General features: G+C 35.6%; 2 protein-coding genes across 11 annotated transcripts in view; both read left to right on the top strand.

Moving 5' to 3' along the window:
• Positions 1-309: 309 nt before the first annotated feature.
• On the top strand, positions 310-3636 carry chmp6b (charged multivesicular body protein 6b). Of its 2 annotated transcripts, none has more exons than XM_058793853.1 (8): positions 310-531; positions 761-870; positions 971-1058; positions 1185-1271; positions 1375-1440; positions 2422-2502; positions 2599-2668; positions 2749-3636. In XM_058793853.1, exons 1-8 carry the CDS (start codon positions 469-471, stop codon positions 2802-2804), a joined length of 621 nt encoding a protein of 206 aa, XP_058649836.1. In that variant the 5' UTR covers positions 310-468; the 3' UTR covers positions 2805-3636. The 2 variants fall into 2 exon arrangements, with proteins under 2 accessions (XP_058649836.1, XP_058649837.1); XM_058793854.1 differs by having other exon boundaries at positions 467-607.
• A 4279-nt stretch (positions 3637-7915) lies between these two features.
• The window catches only part of baiap2b (BAR/IMD domain containing adaptor protein 2b), a 55694-nt gene continuing 52578 nt past the window's right edge, over positions 7916-11031 (top strand). For 3 of the 9 annotated variants that reach the window (XM_058793836.1, XM_058793834.1, XM_058793833.1), the window contains exon 1: positions 7923-8842. In XM_058793836.1, the coding sequence (XP_058649819.1) occupies positions 8771-8842 (72 nt within the window). In that variant the 5' untranslated portion in view covers positions 7923-8770. Of the gene's footprint in view, positions 8843-11031 lie in introns of all 9 variants that reach the window. The other 6 variants (XR_009273701.1, XM_058793838.1, XM_058793837.1 and 3 more) reach the window with 4 other exon arrangements.

Genomic DNA, 11031 nt, shown 5'->3' with positions numbered 1-11031 from the left:
CATACTACACTGTATATTGTATGAGGTGGAAAGACGGGTGTTTCAAGATAGGGTTCAGGAGGCAGGGCGAGAGTGGAATATGATGAGAATAATAGGAACAGAACGAGAGGGAGGGGGGGATAATGATAGCTAGGAAAGCGTTATTTAAATTCCTTAATGACACAGGGTTAATGAACAGAATATGAGTACACTTAAAATGATATGATGTTACACACTCTTGTACAGTAGGTGGCGGTATACACCTAAAAGTTGTTTGCAATCCGCCATTAACCAAGAGAAGAAGAAGACTTTTATTTTGAAGTACAGAACTTCCGGTAGGCAGGGTTGCCGTTTTCTTCTTCCACGTCGCTTAGATTTATGTGTTTCTGTTATGGATTGACAGATATGCGGCCTGTGGAATTAACATTTTCTCAATCTTAGAAACACCACCCCTGTCTGGACAGATAGTGGCGGGGATGCGGCATCGACATGGGAAATCTTTTCGGGAAAAAGAAAGCAACTCGGGTGACCGAGCAGGACAGAGCTGTGCTGGTGTGCTGCTAACTGGCTAATCATTCTAATGAGAGAAGTTATTGTGTATATATACACGTTTGGTAGTCTTATAATGGTGGGTTTTACTGTACCGCCATGTTGATGCTGACTGACGAATGGACTCCGAAAGTGATTGTGTTGTGTTGTATAATGTAGCTATAGTACCATTACTGTGCATTTTGTCTTTTTTTAATTTAATTTTTCTATGTTGTTATTTGTGTGTGAGCAGCAACTGAAGCAGCAGAGAGATAAACTGAAGCAGTATCAGAAGAAGATCACGCTTCAGTTGGAGAAAGAGCGACAGCTGGCCAAACAGTTATTAAAAGATGGAAAGAAAGAGTGAGTGTGATCCTGTCTGTCCTCTTGTTCTCTGTAGAACTGGAAGGTCTAGTTTCCAAAACAAGCAGAATCTCCCTCATAATATTTTGTGTTTGTTCAGGAAAGCAATCCTACTCCTCAAGAAGAAACGCTACCAGGATCAGTTATTGGACAAAACTGAAAATCAGATAAGCAACCTGGAGCGAATGGTAAATAAAACAGATCTTTGAGAATATTGTATATGATATGTGTTGCACCATATTCTGTATTTTTTTTTAGCTTGTCTGCTAAAATTATTCATGAATATCACGTCCACAACTATTTTTCTTTTACAGGTACAAGATATTGAATTTGCACAAATAGAGATGAAAGTCATTGAAGGATTAAAAGTTGGCAATGATTGCCTGAAGAAAATGCATGAGGTACATAATGAGAAATTTATGATATTCTTGTTCATGCTTCGTACAATCTACTGGTGAATTTAACACACACCATTGTATCTATATATTTTTTTCCTCTAACCAGATGCTGTCCATAGAGGAGGTGGAGAAGATCATGGATGAAACGCAAGATGGCATTGAGTATCAGAAGGTAAATTTAACTATTCACGTTAAATAAGACACTTTATGGGAATACATACAGATATACAACAGGGTCTGTTGTATATTTTCATTACAAATTATAATGTCAACATAAAATTTAAGTAAAAAGCAGAATTGGAAAAAAAAAAAAAAAAAAATTTGGTATGTCCCAAAACATCTGACTCCGTCCAAAGAGTTCATATGATCAGTATCACAAATTTATTAATTTGTACATTTCATTAGTGCCTTAGTAAGTAATAATTCTTCAGTTCTCACAATTTTTTACATTTGCATTTACATTTTTTTTTTTTTTTAAATTAAATAATTCTAACACTTCCATATATAAATTAAAAAAAGTTTTCTACACTGTAAAAAAACTTTTTTTCCCCAAGTTGTAAATAAAACAGGGATTATTGGAGTATGTTTTACATAAAATACCATTTTGGTCTTTTTACTTTTAACTTTTTTTTTTAACTTGGTCTTTTTATTTAAAAATTGTTTTGAAAAAAAAAAATGTCAGTGTACTGTAGGGGTGTCAGATTTTTCTTAAGATTGTCTCTTTAGATTATGTGCAACACGCTAAACTTTCACTGATCTTTATTTGAGCACATGGCAGAAAAAGTTTTTGACTGACACCTGCTGAATTCAGAACCACATACTAGCATGCTACTCTATTGTTTTTACCATATCTTTTTATGGCAGGAATAGTAAGAGTAGTATGTGATTCAGAATTCAGAAGTTCACTTTGTGTCTAATCATTTTAAAATTAAAATTAAAAAGTCTAAAGATGCGCAGTCATAAAGGCTGTAATAATCTTTTTCAATCTACACCACACGCACTACATCCTCAAATCTAGAGGAACTGAGAGGCAGCTGGAGCTCTCTCACAGACATGCTGCATCTCTCTTGTGTGCTTGTTGCCGTTTCAATCTTGTGTGTACTATGTAGTGTCTTTTTTTCCTCATTCCTGGTTGTATTGTGTGTGTGTGCAGCAAATTGATGAGATGCTGGCAGGATCTCTGACCCAGGAGGATGAGGAGGCTGTGCTAGCAGAGCTGGAGGCCATCACTCAGGTATGTACATGAACACTCTCTGACAGCCCTTGTTACTGATGTTGTGTCGGCTGCTGTGATTTCATCTACTGTATACATGTCTGTGTGTGTGCTCAGGGCGAAGCTGACCTTGAACTTCCTGAGGTGCCTGAAGAAGAACTACCAGAGGTTCCAGAGCAAGAGCCAGGTCTGTGTTTTCTTCTTCTCTATTTCTGTAATAAATGCACAGTGTGCAAATGCTAAGAAAACATTTTTGTAATGTTTCAGTGCGGGAGAAGGAGAAGGTAAAAAAGAAGCCAGAGCGAGAGATGTTGGCAATGTAAATACAAATCTGTCATACCTCCATGTCTGCTCTCAAGCCGTTCCACTGGAGACCCCAAGGGCTCATCCCAAACAAAACTCTGGGGAGTGACTGACAGTCCTCCCCCTCGTACATGTCGAAGACCTACAACCATGCCATTTTTTTAAATTGTATATACACTGCATATTGTATGCCATTTAGTTTAGATGATTATTCTGAAATACTCTTACCAGTGCCTGGTCTTTCTAATCACCCTACAGTTTTGTCTGATCTATCATATATCAAAGGCGTATCATGTCAATGCCTGTAAATTTCTAATGCATGCATCACTTTTATTATAACTATCTCGGTTTAAAATGATTCCCAAACATTAGCGTTTTAAATACACCCTGTTTTGTCATAAACGACACAAAACTGAATCATTTAATTATTATGACAATTTATGAACTCCAGTATGTCCAGTATAAACTTGTACAAACTTTTCAATGTGCTGAAAGATGTCATTAAAAACTAGAACTATGACAAGCCTGGTTTAAGTAGTAAAAACTGATTATAGATAGATAAATGGACATCATTGATGGAAAGTTTACAAAACCACTAGTGTACACTTATTGAGAGGAAAATAGTTAATTCCTTAATGCATTATACTGCACATAAACCTTTGTTTTCTGTCATAGTTTAGTTTGTTGACTAATGCACTGATTTATTTGAACTTGAGGTCTTATCAGTTTTTTACATGTAGGCTCTGATTACTGTATTGTCAGTTCACTGTTCAGTAAGAACATTTGTTTTTGGTCTATCTTCCTTATTTTATTTTGTAGCTCTGCAACAATAAATTTCATGCAATCACTTTTCATCACTGTAGTGCCTGTAAGAAAATGAGTTCACGTAGCGGCCACTAGGCAGCAGTGTCATGCAAGCTGTGTTGGGTACAAGTCTGGCAGATTGGCTGAATCATATGGTTTGCTTTACTGCAGGTAGTTCTCATGCATTTCATCAAATGGACTTAGATATATCAAATCATAATTAAATTAAAAATACAAAAATGAGACATATATCTCATATATAAATTGACATATATTACTGTTTAAAATTTAGGGTAAGATTTTTTTTTAAGAATTAGTTTTTTTTTAAGCAAAGATGCATTAAATTAATCAAAAGTGACAGTAAATATTTTTGTTACAAAAACAATATTTCAAATAAATATATTTTTCAATTAAATTTAAATTTAATTAAAAAAAAATTCAAATATTTTTATTTATTTATTTCTATTTATCAAAGAATCCTGAATAATATTATGCAGCATAGCTGTTTTCAACACTGATAATACAAAAAAATAATAATAATTTACAAATGAATAAAAAACCGGCATATAAGAATGATTTCTGAAGGATTATGTGACACTGAAGACTGGAGTAACTGCTGCTGAAAATTCAATTCTTCCATCACAGGAATAAATTACATTTTTAAAAATATTAATATAGAAAATGCTTATTTTAGGTTGTAATAATATTTCACAATATTACTGTTTTTATTGTATTTTAAATCAAATAAATGCAGCCTTGGTGAGCATAAGCAACCTCTTTAAAAACATTTTTTGACCCCAAACATTTGAGCAATATCTTTGGGATCAACGTTTTATTTTTAATTCATTAATTTAAATTCAATTTGAGATTTACAGCTAAATGCATGTACCCCAGGTAACTGGTTACAGAGTATTTCACTAGTGTGCAGATTTTCTTGAGCAAGCCTATGTTAGACCATTTTTTGAAAAGTTCTGACCTGAAAACAAGTACCTGTATTGCTTAGTTGGAAGTCCATTGTCTGGAACACAAGCGGTTTGAGCTGTGTGGGGCTGCTCTTATCTTGCCTGACACAAAGCACTATGGAAGTGGGCGGCTGCCCCATGAGTCTGAATGGCTCCACCGGAGCTCAATGTGAAGCAGTTTCATACTGTTACATTGTTAGACAACTGACTTTGACCAGTGAAGAATTTATGGTAAAAACAGAAACTGAACTTAACTGAAGATATCCTACATAATAAGTTAGGATTCCTACTCAGTTTTAAATCCGTTATTTTTTTTTTTACTTTAAAGTCTGTATTTAAATATGGATCAGCGTCTAACTTCATCTATTCTTAATTAAATTAAATTTTTTCTTTCCTCATCCCACATTTAATGTGAGTTTTCCATGTTTTCACACTGAAAGCTTCTTTTAAAGCTGCAGTCCGTAAGTTTTGCCTCTTTGTTGCCATCTCTGTTTGAAAACCTGGAATTGCAGCTCTGTGTGGAATTATCTACCGTGCGTGGGGTTGTGATCCGGTATTCCGGCACGGCTCCAGCACGGATGAATCTAATGGTTTGAGGTGAATGTGTGGCTGTCAGTCACCGCACCGGTGTGGATACTGTACTCAGGAATCACAGATTCTAGCCTACGTCTTAGAATATATGACCCAAATAAGAATTTTCACCATATATTGCCATCTGAACAAGTAACAAGTCTGCCAGTTCTGCCCAACTGAGGAAAAAAGAATTACAACAAATCGCGCTACCAATGGTGATTAAATCTAACAATTGGTTAGCTCATATCACATCTAACCGTCCGAATTATTATTATTGTTATACTTTATTCTCAAATTATTAATGTTAACAACATCAGCATTACATGACAATGAGTATAGTGTGTATTAGCATGTAGATTTTCAATACAGTCTAATATCTAATTGTCATACCATTCGAATTTCATGTTAAGAAATTCTTTTAACCCAAAAAGCAAACTGTGCACCCTTCAAACTGGTTGTCTTTAAAATACAAATCCTGTGTAATCCCAGGCTATCTGTAATCAGAAGCACATTTAAAACTGGAATATAATTTAATTTCATTCACATGTGTTTCATAAACACATAATCTTTTCTGGTTTGCAATCCGCCATCAAAACGATACATTTAATTATTCTAGCTGCTGTGAGAAAAGGCTAAACGATCTGTCACCTGCAGGATCCTCACATGTGATAGCCTAGCTGGGAAAACCTCTTTATGTATACAGAAGTGACGTAATGATACAGTGCCATGCTCGAATTTCCCGCGGAAACCTACCCGTACCACTTAAATGAGAAAACATTATTATAAGCAAACCGTTGTGAATCAGGCTAAAGTAAGGTGATAGTTTTGAACACTGGCTGGTTATGTACTTGCTCAAATATTGATTTCGGATCATTTTTAACCCAAAAACGTTACGGACTGCAGCTTTAATCAAATCCAGCTGTTCTAAAGAGATGCTGGATTTAGGTGTCTGTATTGATCTCTGTTTTGCTTTGTTGCTTTTTATTTACCCTTTACATTTGGTCTTGATAGATTCAGTAGATAAGACCTCCATTGTGATGCGAAATCAATCGATGTGGCCTCTAGACGGAAGCATCTCTAATGTTATATGCATTTGCCAGCAACCTCCATGAGTTGTATTTGCAGCTGGCTGAAAAAGAAACAAAGAAAGGAAATTGTCTATTGTATCAGATTGGATTTCTTGACCTTTGCAATCAAGGAGCACACAAACCATTAAATGCAGTTTACTCTCTCGCCTGACCTTTAAAACAGGGAAACACTAGAGCAGGGGTGCTCGGTCCTGTTCTTCGGGATCTACCTTCCTGCGGAGATCAGCTCTAGTTGTAATCAACACAATCTAAATAATCGAGGTCTTGGGGTTCATTTGAAAATTACATGCAGGTGTGCTGGAACAGTTTTTAAACTATATTTTCAATGCTTTTCCATCAAAAGCTGTCAAAGGTGTTGTCAGGGCCATTGCCACCACAGAGGACTATACGTTTACATGCATAACATTTTCTGATTAAAATCCATAATATTATGATCCTATCGGAATATTGCCGAATACATGTAATTTCGAATAAACTAAGATTGCACATTCTTTTCCTGCTATACATACTTGCTCTTGATTATTACTCTGCATTTTGGATATTTTGACAGCAACTTAATTAACTAATTAATTATCATTCATGTTTGTAATGATAACTAATTAGACTGCGATTAACTGCAAAATGTAGGCCACAGTGCTTGTTTAAAAGTAATGCAAAAGCTTGTTTAATAATTAAAAATAATCTGGTCATAGGTATTATTATTATTATTATTTTAATGTACTTACATGTTGCTTAAATGGGGGTTTAAAAGAAAATATTGTTGATACTGACACTATCAGATGAGATTAACTGAGCTAAATAATAATGCTATTGTCTGCTTTATAGCTGAAATTAAAGTTGTTTTATAATTGATTAACTTTCCAACATTGACACTGTTGTTTTCCTGTTTATTACTAAGCTACTTTGAAACAATCTGTGTTGTATAAAGTGCTATATAAATAAATGTGACTTAAATAATGACCAGATTTTTAATTATAAATATTCTTGTACACTCACAAAATTCAGTGGGTGATCAGTTTAGTGGTCGGTCAGTGTGGGTTTTTCAATCCCTGAGTCGTATATGATTACATTGGCTGCCTTCAATCCTGTGTGTAGTCGTAGTTCTCCATTAGTAGCTACAGTGAGGGAGAGTGCAGCAGGGGAACTGTGTGTTGGTGGTGTGGGTAGGTGCTGCTGAGAGATAGGCTACAAAAAGGAATCCCTGCCTACATCACAGTCAGGCACAGACCCACGCATGAATTGCGCAGTGCCCACTGCTGTACTCATCTCATCTGATCCTCCTCCAGTCCTTGGGTGATAGTTGTACTAACAGTAATGTAGCCTAGTCATGATGATGCTGCCGGGAATACAACCATAAAGCAATTTTTCTCAAAACAACAAAAGACATCATCTATCCTTTGATTTACAGATTTGGTAGAGATTGATTGACTTTTAAATGTCTCTAATAAGTAGTTATAATATATATTAATAATGGTATAAAATATTAAGAGATTAATAGATGAGTAAATTATGTCTTTTCTTAATAATTTCCTTAAAAATTTTTTTTTTTTGTATGGCGTTTTCACTATATGTAGGCCTATTATTCCACACATAAATATTAACTATTAAATATTATTAATCCGTACTTTTTCTAGTGATAATGAATCTTTTAAGTGAACGAATCGTTCAAATTTATTTCTTTTTTTGTTGTTGTTCAGTGAAGTCACGCCCTTTTTTGCTTGAACAAATAGCATTCGAGCGCAGGTTGTAAAGGAGAATTTAATTGGTTGAACCTACAATTTCACTGTATGAATCAGTTTTGAGCCTGAATGTTTAAAGTAATATCCTACTGATGAAAAAAAGATAACTATTGGTACGAAAATTTTAAAGGATAATGACTTGTTTTAGTGAGGGTTAGGGTTTTTTAAACTCTTGTGTTTTTTACAGAATCGGTTCAATGAATGATTCAATGACTCGCTCATTGTCGCCACCTACTGGCGAACAATGTAAGCTGAAGAAAGTGAATGGATCTTTTTAGTGAACGGGGTACGGGGATTTAAAGATTCAGTTCATTGAAATGAATCAAAATAGAGTGGGTCTAAAGAGTGGGTTCAAGAATACAAACGTGTTTAAGGAACAGACTGTTCCTGACATCCCTCAACACCGCTTAGCGTCGCGCCAAACCTCCTATTAGGACAACAGCAAGCACGCGACACAATGCTGTAGTAAATGATCTCAACGTCCGCAGCTGTCACCGTCCGCGTTCTGTGGTCAGGCGAACGGTCCTATTATAACCAAGGAAGCTCTTCCGTCGCGTCGCGCTGCGAGAAGGTGAAAGAGGAGAGGCGGAGTCCGTTTGAATATCAAGCGCAGTTCCAGTGACGAGGATAAACGCGTACGGTGGATTCCCGCCACTCCGGCGGCTGCGCGTGGGCATCAGCTAGAGAGTTCCATATAAAAGCTCCCGCATCCTCCTCTGCCTCTGACACTCTCTGTTTGAATGGTACAGTGTCTTCTCCTCCTCTCCTCCTGTGTTTTCTCGGAAACATTTTCCTGCAGTAGACATTCAAATTCTCGTCTATGGTTCTGACTCAAGCTTCCAAAATGTCCCGGACCGATGAGGTGCACCGTATAACGGAGAATGTCTATAAGGTGAGTTTCACTATTGTTGTATTAGGCAGCCTTATATTGTTTTATATTTATGTTTTTTTTTTTTTTTTTTCTGAATTAATTATATTCTAATTTTTCTGTGCCAGATTTATTCATTCATGGTGTAAACTTAATACAAAATTTAAATGCAAAGGTTTTCTTTTTAAAAGTTGCTTACTGATGAATAAGTTGCTAAGGGACAGTTCACTCAGAAATGAACATTCTGTCATCATTTGCTCACCCCCAGTTTCTTTTCTGGGACACAAGCTGAAATCATAGGCAGTATATGACGGACTGACAGCTTCGGTCACCCATCACTTATATTGCTTTTTCTTTTTTTTTAAGTAGGCTAATATAAGTGAATGGGGACTGAGACTCATTATGACAGAATTTAGATTTTGTAGTGCACTATCCCTTTAAATAATACAAACTAGAGGCTCCTGTAATTAAAGCAGAAATAGCTAGTTTCAGTGTAGAACCAGTTTAGCCAAATACTTGATTCTGTCCTGTAACTCAGTGGGACACGTGAGTTTCGGGTGCCTAGTCTGATTTCATCACTTGTAGGCTATGCATATAGAGAATAAAAACATTTCAAGAGTTTACTTCTGTACATTTCCTCTAGCTCTTCGGTTTTGTAGTACCTTCATTTTTGGAATTTGTGAAAAGCTTAATAGATAACTGTGTTTGCCCTGGCTTTGAAGGTGTTTGTGTGAGTGTGTTTGTAACCATGGATTTGTTTTGGTCTAAATGAGTTCTCGGTTGGTAATGTGGTATGAAACTGATTGTGTAAAACAGATGGAGCATATCTGAGTCCCATCAGGAAAGAGTGACTAATGCACTTCCATGGATCCCCACAGCACACGCATACGAACGTCCATTTAGTTCTTTTCTCTGCCAGCATTTCCCTTGTGGAGCTCACGTCTGTTGTAGCGTACCTCTTTGAAACCACCTGACTCACCAAACTAAACCTTGGTGGCTGCCGAGACTGACCCAGTGAAGCGTGTTAGTCCAATCCTGCAGACATCTGTTAAGGGACTTTAATGTTTAGGCTGTTAATTCCAACCCATGGAGCTAATATCCTTGGCTAGAGAATGAAGGGACACTATTATTGCTTGGACAGGGGCGGCGTTTTTCTGAGCTTTTAAGTTTTCTTTGGGGTCAGAGGAAAACTTGCCTGAAACCAAATGCGCTTTTTTAAGGCGACATTTTAATGTGATATGTGAAAATGAGACATCAAGGCATATGCAAGACATTTCATCCTATATATATATAGGATGACAAATATGATGCAGATTATTAATCTATTTATTTTGGATTAAAAAGGGGAAGATTTTCCTTTTATCTTTAAAAAAAAAATTAACAGTAAATAACATGAGGTACTAAAAATTGTATGCATTATCATTATATTAATATTAAAACAATATACACTATATATTTTTTCTATATAATATATAATAATCAGTAAACAAATTTTGGCATTGGCTTGAAAAAACCTATCTGAAAGTGCAAAATAGTTTAAAAAGATAATAAATAGGTGTAGATGGAATATGCATGTCACACTGCATGTTATATTTTTTATATTAGAAAATATGACAATATATATTTTAAAGTGCATTTTTAGTGTTTTTTTTTGGAGTCAAGTTAAACTCAGAGTTAAACTTGGAGTCAAGTTTTTTTTTTTTTTTTTTAATGCATACCTCTAGTATGGTATATAATTGCGGGCTTTAGAAAAACAAACAAACATGTGATAAGTCAAACATGTGCCTGTGTGTTAATAAGGAAATGGAAACCACATTTGACAGGAGTGCATACAGTATGTAAACTAACAGGAATGTTGCTCTAACTTGGAAAGGCTCATGTGAGGTTGAAGTCAAAACGAGGTCATGATAATATCTGAAGAAGGAAGTTAGGTTGCCTTGTACTGTAAGTCTTTCTTTGAATGTGGAGATACATTTTTCATGAGCTTAGAAAAGTCGTGTAACCGGGCAAAAGAAAAGCTTTAGTTTAATAACTGGGCATTTCTTGACCACATAATCCTCCTTCAGGATTATTTTGCATGCATTAGTATTATCTTCTTGTCGAAGGCAAAAGTTTTAGAGTATTTACAGTGAAACCGTTTCCAATATTATGACCTTTGATAAAAAAAAATTGACATTTTCCTGCTGGATTGTACTTGATTGATTATTTTAGGA

Source organism: Onychostoma macrolepis, chromosome 12 (genome assembly GCF_012432095.1).
Source record: "Onychostoma macrolepis isolate SWU-2019 chromosome 12, ASM1243209v1, whole genome shotgun sequence".
NCBI lineage: Eukaryota > Metazoa > Chordata > Actinopteri > Cypriniformes > Cyprinidae > Onychostoma > Onychostoma macrolepis.
Note: the sequence above shows the minus strand (reverse complement) of the source record. Positions and strands in the feature narration are given on the sequence as shown.

Bases quoted from the DNA above. Each gene is read 5' to 3' on its own strand.
- chmp6b (XM_058793853.1), top strand. From the start codon at position 469: ATGGGAAATCTTTTCGGGAAAAAGAAAGCAACTCGGGTGACCGAGCAG. The intron at 1,059-1,184 runs GTAAATAAAACA...TTTCTTTTACAG, and splicing joins TAAGCAACCTGGAGCGAATG to GTACAAGATATTGAATTTGC. The intron at 2,669-2,748 runs GTCTGTGTTTTC...GTAATGTTTCAG, and splicing joins GGTTCCAGAGCAAGAGCCAG to TGCGGGAGAAGGAGAAGGTA.